This window comes from Dicentrarchus labrax, unplaced genomic scaffold, assembly GCF_905237075.1.
Source record: "Dicentrarchus labrax unplaced genomic scaffold, dlabrax2021, whole genome shotgun sequence".
NCBI classification, from domain to species: Eukaryota; Metazoa; Chordata; class Actinopteri; family Moronidae; genus Dicentrarchus; species Dicentrarchus labrax.
Window position 1 is genome coordinate 11834781 of NW_026136708.1, and position 16136 is coordinate 11850916.

The following is a 16136-nucleotide window of genomic DNA, read 5'->3' on the forward strand; positions in this document are numbered from 1 at the left end:
CGGATCTACTCCGGAACTACTTCCGTGTCAAAACAGTCTCATGTCAGAAAAATAAGAGTTTTCCTAGTGTTCGCCCTGACAGCAAGACCGTTTTTATAACAACTATGCCGGGCCCAGACAAAGAGACGGACCTGACGGAGAGAATTGAAGCGTTTCTGTCCGACCTGAAGCGCGGAGGGAGCGGGACGGGGCCGCTGCGGGGCTCGGCGGAGACAGCCCGAGAGACGACTGCCCTGCTCCGCAGAATCACAGCCCAGGCGCGGTGGAGCAGCGCAGGTGCTTCATGCTAACTACTCTTTGTTTTTGTGTTAATTTACAGTTTAACTCAGGCGTTACGGCTGTAAAGATAAGTAGTATGAAAGCTGTCATTGTAGCTGAGCAGTGTGGACTGTAGTCAGATCAGCTGTAGGTGCTACAGCAGCTGTCAGTGTGGTAATAGTTTGATACTGTATTGTAACTCTTAGTGAATTTTACACACAGAGATGGTGATCAAGGAGACACGTTTCTAATACAGAGCAAGCAGACTTGGTTAATGGGTCATTTTATGCTTAATATACTGTCATATATATATATATATATATAGTTTACACAAGTTGAGAGAGTAAAACTGAATGTGAATGAGAATACAGGGTACCATAAAATGTCAGAATGTGCTAAACTGTACTGAAACTTGCATCTGTGTTATTACATTACAAATGTTACAAGTGTAAATAAAAAAAGTGGTACATCACTTTGGCTTTGCTTTTCAGGTTGGAGATGTGATTATTTATTTATTTATTTTTATATATATATATATATATATATATATATATAACAGTGGATTCTCACTAGCTTTAGCATTTCTCATTTCCACTAAAATGTTCTGTTTCAGGCGATCTGATGGAAATAATACGGAAAGAGGGGAGAAGAATGACTGCCGCCCAGCCGTCAGAGACCACTGTTGGTAACATGATCAGACGGGTGCTGAAGATCATCAGAGAGGAATATGCCAGGTCAGGACTATGAATGCTTCTGAAACTAGTCACTGTACTGGAAAAGGTTATAGATTAAGTTCACTGAGTATAAAGACTCACATGGACCATAAATATTATGAATGCTGATCTGGTACCTTACAGTCTCCTCGGGAACCACATGCTGTTGAGTCGTATAATCAAAGCAGTATCCATTATTTTTGTGCATTTATTATCGGTTACATCCTGTCTGGATTAGTTTTTATTGGCCTCCAAGACTATCCAATGAATCAATCTAATCTATTAGTAACTTGATCAATTGTTTCTTTAGATAATGTGAAAGCAACTTAGTTAATTCCCAAATAATTTCCAAGGAAGTTTCCTGGAAATAATTATGTAATTTGGTACTCATTATAGAACAGCTCAATTTAAACCCTAGTAAATAATAATTCAGTTTTCTCCTGTTATTTTCGGAAACTATCAGAAAACTCAAGATCAGTAAGCTTGACAGCAAATTTGCAAATGTTGTACCTTTTTTTTAAAAACTCTTCCTCTTCCTCATCCTCTATGTTTAGATTTACTCCTTCTAATCTCCACAGGATGAGTTTATGACCAATCATTTATAGCATCAAGAGTAATGTAATAAAAGAAATCACACAAATGCAGCTGTCCATATTTATGACTGTGGTATCACCTTTTAAATAAATAAAAATAAACAATGTTTCAGCTTTTCCCACTTTCTGTGAGCTTGTTCGGTTGTTTTCTGCAGATCTCGAGGTAGCAGTGAGGAGACAGACCAGCAGGAGTCTCTCCACAAGCTGCTGACCTCTGGAGGACTCAGCGAGGAGAACTTCAGACAGCATTTCGCCGCCCTCAAAGCAAATGTCATCGAAGCCATCAATGAGCTGCTGACCGAGCTGGGTACTTTCTCCTTTTAACTATCAGGTCATTTATTTATCCAGCAGCTGGTGTTAGACCCTCGTCAACGTCTGTGTTTATTCTGTGAGGGTTTGTTCTCCTTTTTCAGAGGGAACAACTGACAACATTGCGATGCAGGCTCTGGAGCACATTCACTCTAACGAGGTCATCATGACTATTGGCCGTTCTCGCACCGTCGAGTCCTTCCTCAAAGACGCCGCACGCAAACGAAAGTTCCATGTCATAGTGGCGGAGTGCGCCCCCTTCTGCCAGGTACCTCGAACACGTCAAAGATGCAAGAAATTATTACGTTCTTGCAGGAAAAACAAGAAAATTTGGTGTTGCTATAACGATTGTTATAATTTGTATCTTTGTTTTCCTCCCACCAGGGACATAAGATGGCAACGAGTCTTTCAGAAGCTGGTATCGAAACGACCGTGATCGCAGACGCTGCCATATTTGCAGTCATGTCTCGTGTTAATAAGGTGTTTTTTTTTTTTTTTGTCGTTGTTCAAAGTAGCTTTTATTAACTTTTTACAGTTTTTTGACACCACAGACGACTTTGTAAAACAATGTTAAAGCATTTGAGTCAACCTGTGTGGTGATCTCTCTCCCCTCAGGTCATCATTGGTACACAGACAGTTCTGGCGAACGGAGGGCTGAGGGCCGTCAACGGGACGCACACTCTGGCCCTCGCAGCCAAACACCACTCCACACCTCTGATAGTTTGTGCTCCCATGTTCAAGCTCTCGCCTCAGGTAAGAAGACTCACTAATGAGCCAGATTTCTATAATTTCTGCAGACAACAATTGATAATGACTATTCTGTGTCTGTAGTTCCCAAATGAAGAAGATACCTTCCATAAGTTTGTCTCTCCACATGAGGTTCTTCCTTTCACCGAAGGTAACATTCATAACAATACTTTATCTTCATCTTTTAAACAGTAACTTTTAAGCCTTTTAAAATAAGTGTTCCTCTGACTAATTCACTTTTTTGTATTTCAGGTGAGATTCTCTCAAAGGTGAACGTGCACTGTCCAGTGTTTGACTATGTGCCACCTGAGCTTATCACGCTGTTCATCTCTAACATTGGAGGACACGCACCGTCATACATCTACCGACTGATGAGCGAACTTTACCACCCAGAAGACCACGAACTTTAACCAGTTTAATTAACAAATAAATTAAATTAAATTATTGATGTGTCATTTGTGTCTCTTTTGACAAAGTATCTTGTGCTGTATCTAAGGAGGTATTCTGGGAATGTTCCTGAAACTTGAATACAATTGCGAGAGGAAGCGTGTACAGGGAGAACAGAACTGGACTGAGAACTGACCCCTGAGGAACACACAACAGCAGAGGAGGAAACATGATTATTAATGCAGACGTTAAAGAATCTATTAGTCAAACAGGAATGAAACCAGTACCAGAAATGCCAACCCAGTTCTGTGATCTATCAAGTAAAACGGCAGGCTGTAGTTGCAGGTGTCCTCCAGGGGGAGGCGGTGTAGGACGAGCAGAGCAGCAGGTTTGTGAAGATGTTTGATGGAACAAGAAGATGAAGAGTGAGTGATGAAGCTGCAGTGTGGTGTAAAAATCTAATGTGTGAGTGTGTGTGTAGTGAGAGCAGTTTATTGGTGAGTATAAAAAGACTGGGTCCCGCTGTATTACTCAGGCTGCACTACAGCGTCTATTCACAGGCGCGATCCCACTACTGAGCGGCACGGGGGCTTTGACCTGCTCCGTTTCCGACCTGGGCCGGTGCACCCCTCCTTAGGCGACCTGGTGGTCCCGGGCTCCCCCAGGAGCACCATATCGATACCGAACTTAGTGCGGACACCCGATCGGCATAGTCCGCTGCAGCTCAGAGCTCCTGAGCTCAAACGATCCGCCAGCCTCAGCCTCCCGGTAGCTTGGATTACAGGCGCGCGCCACCGCACCCGGCGACAGACTCACGAGCTCACAAGAGTTTTGATCTGGAGTAATGTGACGTCATCAGGTAGCGCGTGAAAGAAAAGTGCAGCTGCATTGATGAATGTTGATGAAGCCTCAAAACTAAAACGGGCCCTAACCTAACATTATCACTTAATTGATAAAACAACCTGAAAAGAACCACAACTTAACCGAATAGAGAAGAAATAGAGTCATTCATTAGCTTACATCATCTCATCGTGAGATACTAACATGTTTTAACTGACTGACAGTTTCCCTGAAACCAAAAAACTGTAAAATCTATAAGTAGCTCTCATGTCTTCAAACCTCTGGGATAAAACATGTCACCACCAACATCATAGCCACACGTGTTCCCACTGAATGTACATTTGATGTCCAAAGTGATACAGTGATACATCCGCGCCACAGCATCAGAACTGGCTCGGCACTGTCTTCTTGGGTCATATGCATGGCCTGGTTTTTTTGCCCCCTCCTCATACCAGCAGGGTCCTCTGCCACCGGCCCCATCTCCTGTCCACTTGAATGGCCACAGAAAATGGAGAAAGGAAAAGTCCGCACTTGAAGACCAGGAGCGTGTGGCAAGAGGTGAGCTTCCAAAAAAGCAGCATTGCAAAGAGGACTACCATTATCAGTGTAAAATACGTGGTCAGTCCAAAAACTAAATCACTGGCCATACACAGATGAAAGGAAAGTGGTACTGTCCTGCATCTGGACAGATCAACAAAGAATGGAAAGAAACTCTTGAAAAGCAGTAAAAGTTGTTTTTTAAGGAATTAGGTATAAATGACTAGTTTTTAGTTAATTGGTTATTAGTGTGTTTGTTTCTGAATGTGAAGTGTACCTTTTTTTTATTGTTGATTTTTATAAATTAATATATTAAAAATGTGTTCAGTGAAAACTAGTTGTAAACTTAAAAGGACCAGTGTGTTGGATTTAGTGTCATCTGGCAGTGTAGTTGCAGCTAGCAACTCACTGGCTTCACCCTCCTTTTCTAAGCACAGGGGAGAAACTACAGTGGGCTACTGTAGAAATATGGTGGTTCAACATGGTGGACTGTAGATAAAAATGTTTCATTCTGAGTTAACAAAAAACAACATGTCTTATTTTCAGATGATTATACACTAATGAAAACATTCCTATACATATTATAGTTAATTTATGCCAATAGATCCTCCTAAATGTTCTGAACTTTTAAATATTGCATGCACATGCATATACACTTGGTAAATATTGGCATGCGGTGTATTGGGTATATGCATACTGTGTGTGTTTTTGGAATCCATGCTTTTAAAAACATCAGCACCTCTGTTTGCCTTATTGCTTGCCATTACTGTTATTATGACTTCTTTTTAGCTCTGTATATTTTGTTCAGCTCAAATCACAACAAACAGCACAAGTTTTGTGAAGGCAATGCTGAAATGATCTTCCAGAAACAATAAAAATAATCGTCTGCAAAAAAAGTATATTTCCCACATTAAAATCCTCATAAAAAGGTTTCTATATGTTCATATAAAATTACAGAATCTATGAAAATGCTAGTTTTCCTGTTGGACACAAGATGTCTCCTAGTTCACTGTATCACACTACACTGTCCATTTTCAGGGTATGAGCACTGCAAGAGTTTCTACATCACACTGTAGAAGTTATATACTGGACCAGGACTGACACACAAACTATTTGTAATGTTTGGCTCCACCTGCAGGACACGATGAGGAGTGTTGAGTGTGGTTGGTGTAGTTGCAGGTGTCCTCCAGGGGGAGGCGGTGTAGGACGAGCAGAGCAGCAGGTTTGTGAAGGTGTTTGATGGAATAAGAAGATGAAGAGTGAGTGATGAAGCTGCAGTGTGGTGTAAAGATCTAATGTGTGAGTGTGTGTGTAGTGAGAGCAGTTTATTGGTGAGTATAAAAAGACTGGGTCCCGCTGTATTACTCAGGCTGCACTACAGCGTCTATTCACAGGCGCGATCCCACTACTGAGCGGCACGGGGGCTTTGACCTGCTCCGTTTCCGACCTGGACCGGTGCACCCCTCCTTAGGCGACCTGGTGGTCCCGGGCTCCCCCAGGAGCACCATATCGATACCGAACTTAGTGCGGACACCCGATCGGCATAGTCCGCTGCAGCTCAGAGCTCCTGAGCTCAAACGATCCGCCAGCCTCAGCCTCCCGGTAGCTTGGATTACAGGCGCGCGCCACCGCACCCGGCAACAGACTCACGAGCTCACAGGGCTTTTGAGTTGGACTAATGTGACGTCATCACGCAGTGCGTAAAACAAACTGCAGCTGCATTGATGAAGGTTGATAAAGCCTCAAAACTAAAACAAGCTTATTTGTTTGTTTGTTTGTTTGTTTATATTTTACCGACAGAGTTTATTTATATTTTATATGTTTATATATTTAATAATATTTGAGTGTAATCTGCTGATCTGCCTGTTTGAACAGTTTCATTACATCACTGTCTCTCTACTGCACCAGAATGTCATTTCAACTATTATCATTCATTTATTTAAAATAAAGTTAGTTAATAATGTCTCTTCTCTGAAACACAAACTAGGACTGTCTGACTTCTCGTCCCCAGGAATTTATGATTGGAGTTTAAATGAGCAAAAATAAATCAATAACCACAGAAAATAACATTTCCACTCTGACGCCTCCATCATGATGTTACACAGACAGAAAACACACAAACCGATCACCATCACATGCAATCAAATGTTACATTCTTGTGACGGATAAATATGATTCTGACATTTTCTTCCACATTTCTAATCGGGGTTCAGCCACCTTTGTTTTTCAATCTGCTGTGTAGATAAAATGTATTATTTCAGTAGAAGGAAACAGTCAGTGTGCAGCTGAAACAAAGCCTCACTGGATGTGTTTGTACATAAGATGAAGTCAGTACAGTTTATTTCTGTAAAAGGTTTCATCAGCGTGTGTCAGCATGCTTTATCAGTAGGGAACAACTCCTTCATTCTTAAACAGTGAATTAAATACATTACATATACATTGTTTTCTATTTAATATACGTACCCATATCATCTGCTATATGCTGCTGTGTGTGTCTGGTACCTGATCTGATCCTCGAGCTCTACTGACTGGGTCATTATTTAATCAAAATATTAAAACAATGACCATCAGTCTTTCTCCAAAAGCCAACATTGTTAAGAACATGAGAAATGATGAGACGAGACAAATGTTAAGTTCACTGTGGAGTATTTTTAATATTCTGAGAGCATCAGCGAAAATCTGACAGTTCGTCTTACAAAACACTTCTCTTAAAAATCTGTCTTTACGATACAATACATTTAGAGTGTATAAAGGAGTAAACGCTAACACCAGTCCCTAATAAAAAAACAATAAAAGTAACCTAACATTATCACTTAATTGATAAAACAACCTGAAAAGAACCACAACTTAACCGAATAAAGAAGAAATAGAGTCATTCATTAGCTTACGTCATCTCATTGTGAGATACTAACATGTTTTAACTGACTGACAGTTTCCCTGAAACCAAAAAACTGTAAAATCTTTAAGTAGCTCTCATGTCTTCAAACCTTGTTTGAACCATGTTGAACGTACCAGTGATTCTGGACACAGCTTCAGCAAAATGTCTCCTACTTCACTGTACAGTCCATTTTCAGTGTATGTGCACTGCAAGGCTTCAAGATTCTACATCACACTGTAGAAGTTATATACTGGACCAGGACTGACTTACAAACTATTTGATATGTCACAAATCAATGCTCTTAGCCCCTTAAAATCAGATTTTCACTGAACACAGAAACTTTCCACTTTCAGCAGATGAATGTGAAAACATCCGTATAGTGTCAAACTCTGCACATACATCATTCAAACATCCAACTGTAGGAACAAGAAACATTTGAGTGCAAGTCGGACTTTAAGATTCTTTTGGAAAATCTTTCTCCGCCTCAAACAGCAACTGGTAGATTTTAAATTTAACATCTGGCTTATGCACCGGGTTGATGTTAGCCAGCATGTCTTTGATAACGTGAACAAACCGAGAGTCTGCATTGTCCTGTTGCATCAATTTCTGTCTCTCTTGGTCCTGGTGCACCACACACAGGACGCAATCTGTGGCGTGTCTCTTTTTCCGAGCTGTGGTGCAGGGAGACGTGAAGAGTCCGGGACGAGGAAAATGTTGGGGGGCAGAGGAATGCAGCCCTGGATGGGTTAATGGGGCGACACCAGTGGTGAGTAGACTGAGGGGAGATGGCGAGTCACCCCGAGGTGAAGAGCTGCCGGGGGATGTCATCTCTGCTGGGGCAGGTCCGGAAGGTGATGGAGAAAGGGTGCCTGGCATAGATGATGATATGGATGGATCCACTCTTGTGGTGTCTTGGGAGCAGAAGTTTAGTGACGTCTTCTGGTCTTCATGGATGAGTTCTGCCCCGTCATCCTTTAAGAAAGGACATTTTAATTATAATGATGCAAAGACAAACCACAACAACTGGAAATGATAACGGATATAACAGAGAGTACCCCATGTTGAGTACTTCTAGTGTTATTATTATTATACTAACCCTAAACAGTAGATGCTACTGATACCATACTTCTGTGTTTAGATAGAGAAATAGATCTGTTCACATACAAATATATATTAGAAGACATAAACAGACAGAAAATGGGTTAAAAACAAACAATAAATGAATAAATAAATCAATTAGATAAATAAAGAACTAGATAAACTACAGTAAAAAAGTTATCCTGCTGTTTCCTGTTGTGGTGACTGACTACGGTAAAAGTCAATAAGTGCTATACACACATGAACTAAACTACACAGAGAGGACCGTAAATAAGAGTGAACTTCATTAATGTAAACAGTAGTAAACATTAATACAACATTATAGTCACATTAATTACAACTGTCGCTGACCTCAAACTCGAAATGAGAGTCCGCCTCTCGATGTTTGACGAACTGGGACAGCCACTCCAGCTCCACCACGATGGACGGGACTCTCCTGTGTACACCTGGCTCACCACTCTGCGCGCGACTCTTTTTTTTGGCTTTGACGAAGCGGTCCCTCGTGTTCTTCCACAGCTTTCGACAGAGCGCCTCCTCCTTGCCCAGGGTGCTCGCGATCTCCTTCCACGAGTTCACGGACACCTCCCGGTGGTCTCGCAGCAACGGGTCGTACAGGTGTTTGTACCGGCGCACCTGTTCCGACAGTTCACGTTCAAACGAGTCCATGCTCGAAGTCCTCGAGCGCTGTGGAGCTGCTCCACCGCAGTGTCCCCGGCGCGAGGGCGCGCGTGCCGTAAATGACGTCACCGCACTTTTTTTCCTTCTACCTTCACTACGTAAAAATGTCACGTATTCACTGACGACCTCTGACCTTTCGGAGCAACGAGCAACGTGCCGAGTTCACCTCCTCTGTGCGGGCTCGTAGCGCCAGTTGCACGCGCGAGCTGCGCGCGCGCTACGTGACGCCGACAACTTGGAAAGTTGAGGCTCCTGCGATGAAAATACATCTTCAGTGGAAATGTAAGGGTTGCAATCACCGACAGTCTGTTAAGTGATTAAGTAAATAAGGGTGCATGTAACCTGCTGGTTTCTAAGCTCTTCATTGTTTCAACATTTTTAAAATGTATTTTAATTTATGTTTTTTATGTGATTTGATGATGCGCACTATACCGTTGATTTTTGGGGGTGCTCACTTTTTTTTGGGGGGGGTACTGGCGATTTAACCCGAGTGGGACTAGGAAAATGTATTTTATGTATATTTTCTGATCTTTAGTTAATAATATTGTGCTGTCACTCTTCAATGTTGATGGCAATAATAGCAGTATCTTTATTAAAGTGAATTAGTGATGAATCACCCTCATGCACAAATCATACATCAGTAGCCCAAGTTTACGCATAATCCATGATAATGAAGATATAGAACAATTGAAATAGTTCCTCATCCTCTGTAGTTCGTACCCTGGATGAACTGAAAATTTAATCAAAAGAAACACAATAAGTCAGACCAACTGACATATAGAATAACCAAGAGATGCAGCCTTTATTCATTAATCTTTATTTATTTAGTTAAACTTCACAATTACATTTTCTGTCTATCTTATACCAACATAAAGGGCTAAACAAAGCTTTGTTTACTCTGCCAGGACTACAGTTCTGGTGGGGAAATGTACTGAATCCTTTATCTGTTTATTTATTTACCTAAAAACTCTATGAAGTCTATGAAACTGTCATTAGCCTGTGTGTTTTTTATTTAGATAGATAGATAGAGAGTTAAATAGAGAGAGAGAGAGAGACAGATAGATGTAATTGTAATATCTAACCACAAGGTGACTCCCCACCCTGCTTTATTTAAAGGTATGAAACAGCCCTCCCAGTTTAAATCCACTGGGAGCTTTGGTGCGCCAAGTGTAGAGTCGTGTTGAGTGGTTGGATGTGAAGGCTTGGGATGAGGGTCAGTGGGGAGCACGAGAAGGGCTCTGGCACCCCGCTACGGTCTAACAGAGAGAGTGCATTGTTCTCTGACCTAAATTCCTTGACCTAAAACTGCAGAAAAAAAGGTCAGACTGAATGGGACGCAGCAACATGTCTTCACTCTCCACTGCGCCACACTCGCAGGTCAGACCATGACATCATCCAACTGTCAAACAACATTTTCTGACAATTAGCCCCTCTGAAAAGAGCTCAGTGGGCAAGATTATATATAGGAAATTACTGATAGCAGTCTGATTCTGAATCCAGCACTGAATCATCCCAGCATCTTTCCTGATGTCACATCAGATATTAAAATAACTTAATTATTCAGGATTCTGCCTCTAACAGCTAAAAAATGCCCATTCTCTTAGTGAAAGCTGCAACCTCCAAGTCCAGAGCAATGATTTCTTAAATTTAGTTTTTATTTTTCCATATATTTTTTTTAACATACACACATGTAACAAAGGAGCAACAATCCTGGTGGCTTGGTGGCTACTTTGTCTGCAACAATACACTCAACTCACAATTTGATGCAATTCACAAACTGAGATTGAAGATTATGAAAAAGATCTAAACGTATCTTTTTTAAAATTAAATTATAATCCTTTTTTATTTATAAACTGTGTAAAACACTGCATATTTATTTATTTTGTAAACGTGTTTTTGGGCCTTGATACCACGACTGATATCACATCTCACCGATTTGAATCTTCACGTATTTGTGATTTAACTGTCTTGCAGTATATCTTTAGATTTCTGTCATGAATCACAGAGAGCAATCATCTCATCATTCATGGTTGTGACGTATTGAATCAGTACAATACAGTTTTTAAGAAGTAGCAGATATCTACAGCAGAGCATAAAAGTGCCTGGTTGTCCCTGAAAAAAGTTCAGGCTCAGTATGTTTGGCCCATTGACAGAATATATTATAGTAGTGTATATATTGGCCTGAATGATGACTGACTTGCTCACTGGTAGGAGGCTTTAGATTAGGATTAGGACGCACCCCGGTAGTTCACCTGGTAGAGCACAGAGACCATGTATTAAGGCTGAGTCCTTTGCAGCGACTTCGGTTAATTTCTGGCTTGGGCCCTTTGCTTTATTCAATTCAATTCAATTTTATTTGTATAGCGCCAATTCATAACAGAAGTTATCTCAGGACACTTTTCAAATAGGGGGCCGGACTTTTTAACTTAATTAAACCCAAAAATTCCCCCAATAAGCAACCCTTTGGGAAAAAGGGAAAGGAAAACTGCCTGTTAAAAGGATCCACTGTGCATCCTCTCCCCAGCTGTCACTATTTAAATAAAACATAAATGTCCCCTCAAAAAGAACTATAGAATCTGGAAGAATTGGCTAGAAAAAGGCTAATAATTAGTAATTAATGTAGATGAGTCAATGTCAATGTTTCCCCAGATTGCTGAACAACAAACATTATTTATATTAAAATAGTTTCGGCACAGAAAACAGACATGTCACAGAAAGACATCGTCTGGCCAGGCAGGATGAGGAACCACATCAGTCAGGACCGGCTCACGTGCCCTCCATTTCTAATGTCCTGTCATTACAGTCGCTGTTATTCCCTGCTGGTGCACAAGTAGTCTTCAGTCTGTCACATGATTCTCACCTGTCAACACACCTCAATGAACAGAACATACACACGCACACACAAACACTGGTTTATGTAGCTCCGTGTCTTTGTGCTCCAGCCATATGCTCCTCTTCTGCCTGCCTTGTTCCTTTTGGGCTTTTTTTCCCTTCACAAACTGCCTGTCTGTTGTTGACTTCTGGTCTTGAGCACGAAATAAAACCTCACTTTCTTTCTTTTTCCCTTCCTCGACCTTTGACTTTCTGCTCTCGGGACTACAAAGACACCACATTTATATGGGACAGAAACACCCATGGATGTCACTGTCTTTGGCCAGCAGGCTCATCAGCATCTCAAACACATCCAGTGGCATCATCACATCTATGGGCGTGTCACGGCGAGGTCCCACTTGTCATTTTTCTGTGCTCACGAGCTCGTCTCGGGTGCGTAGAAGAGGAGGGGGAGGAGGGAGCAGATAAATCTCATTCTCTTTTTCATCACACTGACTTCATTCTTCACAGCCCTTTGATGAGACAGGGGAGCAAACCTGGGTGGAGTCTGGAGATTTACGGCTGACAGAAGCGTGCAGGCCATTAAGGCCCAGCGCCCTGCTAATGAACAGTCAGTGCAATCACACTGAGAGGAGTACAGTATGTACAGATCTCATCGATCCAGTGTCATCCTTTAGGGACACGAAAGCTGTACTCTGACCCTGTCGCTTCAAAGGACAACAAGATTCATCTTTATTTTCTAATCAAAACTTGGATTATATGGGGTTGTATATCTGATCTCAGTCTATGTTATTGTGTTATGGTTTAAGTTGCACAGGTACTCAGCCAAATCAGAAATCTAATTCAAGACTTTTGGAGTCGTCTGCGAAATTATCCCCGCATAGTGTGAATGAATGCATCATGCTACCACCCCCCACCCCTAGCATACACACTGTCATTATTCCTTTTACTCCCCCTCGGGTATTGACGTGCAGCCGGCGGCCCCAGCTGTTGTTGCCCGGTGAGGCAGAGCTCCAAACTGTGCAGCGTGTTGTCATCAGAGTGGTGGCGTCTCGCGGGAGAGCAGAGATGAGTGCTGTAATTAGCGGGGAACGAGGCCAGCAGCAAGCTGAGTGTTCCCACGGGGCCCCCCCACCCGGAGGCCTCAGGGGACTTGGAAGACACGTGGCTAACCTGTGGGGCACTACCTGTGGCTTTTAGTGCAAGTGTAACATACAGCAAGTGATGATTTGTTACACCCAAAATGATGAAAACAAGCATGTTTGACAGACAATGTAGATGTGCTCATTATTAGAAAAGAGGTGTAACATTGATTAATAACACATTTTGGATAATAACCAGTAAAATCAGAATTTATTAATAACAAAACATTTGAGCCTCAGAAATAGATTTATTCTCTTTATTCTGTTTTATAAGTGTCCTGAGATAGTTTCTGTTGTTTTGTATGATGTGGAGCCATACAAATAAAACTGAATTGAAAAAAAGAGGTAGTTTAATCAATATAGTGTGATCTTGTTTCTGGTCTGGCAAAAAGGACCCAAGAGCAGGAAAACGTCTATATGTGCCAGAACAGAGTACCATCAAGACTTTTGTCAAATTTCTAAAGTAGGTATTTATCTTGAATATAACGTCTAAGATGAATGTGTTGAATATGTTTTTGTATTTTTATCATATGTTTTGTACAGAAGTGGTATACATTATGGTTGTAGCGGGAGTAGCTAACCATGTAAAAGACAGAGCAGACTGACGAGTAGCTCCAGTTTTCTGATCTCTTGTAAATAACTTTTCAGCAAGTGTGCAAATTACCTTTTTGTTATAAACAATAAATGCACCAAATCCCACACTGTCTTGGTTTTTGCAGCTTAAAAAGTAACTTCTTCTGTTAGTCTTCCCTTAGTTAGTTCGTGGGCACTCAGGAACAGACAAGTTATCCAGCCTAAAATCACACATTCACATGCCTTCCAAAATGAGTATAAACGCAATTTTTTACAGGCTATAAAGAGTGCAAATAAATAATAGCAAATAGTAGAAAATAATGTTAATATTAGGTAAATGAAGTGCAAATGTGTGAAGCGTATGGATCAGAGAAGACAACCAAGTAGAACGTGGATCACAAAACCCCCTCTGTATGAAGTCCTGGAAAAGAGAGGACAACACAAAGTGAAGCTAAACAAGGATAAAGTCATCTACTCATCACTCTATTGAGCCGTGACTGTGAATAAGAACCTTTTCCTAATCTAAAACAGGGTTAGAATTTAAACATGAAGTTAGCCTTTATCCTTAAAACAGCACCTAACATTATTCTTTTTTTATAGCTGTTAAAAATTAGTGGAGCTAAAAGACAATTAGTTGAATGACGGGAAATAATTGGCAACAATTTTGATAATTGATTAATGTTTTAACTAATTTTTTTTTTTTAACTAAAGCAAAAAACAGCTGCTGGTTCAGGCTTTTCTCTGTTTATGTTTTTCAAATAACATCTTTGTGTTTTGGACGAAGATGTTGCTTTGAGTTCTGGGAAACTGATGGGTTTTTTTCATTTTTCAGACACCTAATGGACTAAACAGCTAATCGATCTAGCGGATAATTGATAGATTTAAAGTAAATGTCAGTTGCAGCCATAAAATTGATATATGTGTAGTTATGCCCTTTTTTAAAATCTTGATTTGAGTTTAGTCACTTGTCTCAGGGATATTTTATTATTTTAGAATTGTTCCAAATGCAATTTTCTTGACCATCAGATACCGCTCACAAAATGTCTTATTACCCTCACACTGTTAGCATCTACAATAATAAATTACTCTGTGTGTGTGTGTGTGTGTGTGTGTGTGTGTGTGTGTGGAGATGCACCCCCCTGTCTGTCCGTGTCTGCGTGCGCTGGTGTGTACAGGTGTATGACGGCTGCTTATGCTCCATCTGCGTCTGCTGCTGATGAGTAAAGCCATGAAATAGATCCAGCTGGAGATGTGCAGAGGAGACTGAGGCCTCCTGGGAAATCATCCACACCTCCACCAGCACCGTGTCAACTTCTTTAGCACCCCAGAGAGCTATCAATAAGTGGGTAATTGAATTTTAAGCACAAACACTGCCGTCAAATGAGCGTCGACGGGTGCGTGTGATGGGGGATGTTTAGCTGTGTGAACATGGAGAGGCTGTCATCCAGCTCTCTGGGGGTTTGCACAGGAAGGATGAATGTTTAATCCATTAAATAACAATTACAGCCTGTAATGGTCCAGAGTGGCTGGTGGAGGGAGGGAGGGAGGGAGGGAGGGAGGGAGGCAACAAGGCTGAACTGCTCACGTGCCTGAAAATGAGTTTGCTTCTTCGTGACACAAAGCATCCTTACATCACTGTGTTTGATGTTCACCATACAGACTAAATGACGCTGTGTGTTTTGGGGGCGCTTTTGGAGGTTTTAACAACCTTAGGGGGGATTTATAAATGTTCTACAGTTAAAAACAAAGATTTCTTGGGCTGATTCAACTATTCAAGTGAAATATATTTAGACTCAATATATTTATTATGCCTGGGCTACTTTTAGCTAAATATACTTCAGGCTTCAGTAAGTCTTCATAAGAACTGAACTGCTGGCAGTGTGGAGAGGGCTTTGGAACTGCTTTTAGGTTAGATAACTTTATTAATTGCCAGAGGAGAAACACCCATGTACAATGACAATAAGCAAAAGCCCATGTCAGACAGGTAACCTGAGATAACATATGAAATACATACGGCAACAGGGGTAACAAAATCATATATGTTTCAATAGGATGTAGCTCACCTGGTTGAACGTGTGCACCACGTATCAGGGCAGGGTCCTTGTCCGGGTTTGATTCTGGCCCAGGCCCTTTGCTACGTGCCACCCCCTCTCTCTCTCCCCTGCCCCCTCTGTCACTGTCTAATAAAGCATAATGCCCCAAAAACTCTTTAAAAAAATGCCTTTCTAATACATTTCTATACTCTGTAGAAGTACCCCTTTATATTTTGTATAAGGGTTCCTTGGTTGAGAGAAATTTGAGAACCTCCAGATGACTAAAAAGTGAACAGAGGGTGACCTTCACTAATAAATTCCTGCTTCTGTCAAATCTTTTAACCAATAACCAGCTTTTAGACTTTTTATGTTTTGGGTCTTTAATTTCCTAATCGTTTAAAATTGTTTCCTGCAAGGACAAATACAGTTATTGAGTTTATAAGCAGCTGTAGATTTTCCTTGTGAAAAAGAAAGAAATGGCAATTTTCAAAAAATGTACAAAAATACACAGCGAAATT

General features: G+C 41.1%; 2 protein-coding genes across 2 annotated transcripts; one reads left to right on the forward strand and one right to left on the reverse strand.

Annotated features, from left to right (window-relative positions):
* eif2b2 (eukaryotic translation initiation factor 2B, subunit 2 beta) lies at positions 1-3064 on the forward strand. Its single transcript, XM_051407927.1, has 8 exons — positions 1-276; positions 872-992; positions 1720-1871; positions 1978-2141; positions 2258-2353; positions 2489-2626; positions 2705-2771; positions 2873-3064. Exons 1-8 carry the CDS (start codon positions 105-107, stop codon positions 3028-3030), a joined length of 1068 nt encoding a protein of 355 aa, XP_051263887.1. The 5' UTR covers positions 1-104; the 3' UTR covers positions 3031-3064.
* Positions 3065-7013: 3949 nt separating this feature from the next.
* On the reverse strand, positions 7014-9216 carry LOC127367807 (uncharacterized). The gene is made up of 2 exons (XM_051407928.1): positions 8712-9216; positions 7014-8234 (listed from the first exon to the last, which is right to left on the reverse strand). The coding sequence occupies exons 1-2, from the start codon at positions 9024-9026 to the stop codon at positions 7716-7718; spliced, it is 834 nt and encodes a 277-aa protein (XP_051263888.1). The 5' UTR covers positions 9027-9216; the 3' UTR covers positions 7014-7715.
* Positions 9217-16136: the final 6920 nt, after the last annotated feature.

Coding starts and splice junctions, on each gene's coding strand:
- eif2b2 (XM_051407927.1), top strand. CDS start 105: ATGCCGGGCCCAGACAAAGAGACGGACCTGACGGAGAGAATTGAAGCG. Junction 1,872..1,977: donor TGAGCTGCTGACCGAGCTGG/GTACTTTCTCCT, acceptor CTCCTTTTTCAG/AGGGAACAACTGACAACATT. Junction 2,142..2,257: donor AGTGCGCCCCCTTCTGCCAG/GTACCTCGAACA, acceptor TCCTCCCACCAG/GGACATAAGATGGCAACGAG.
- LOC127367807 (XM_051407928.1), bottom strand. CDS start 9,026: ATGGACTCGTTTGAACGTGAACTGTCGGAACAGGTGCGCCGGTACAAA. Junction 8,235..8,711: donor ACTCTCATTTCGAGTTTGAG/GTCAGCGACAGT, acceptor CCTTTCTTAAAG/GATGACGGGGCAGAACTCAT.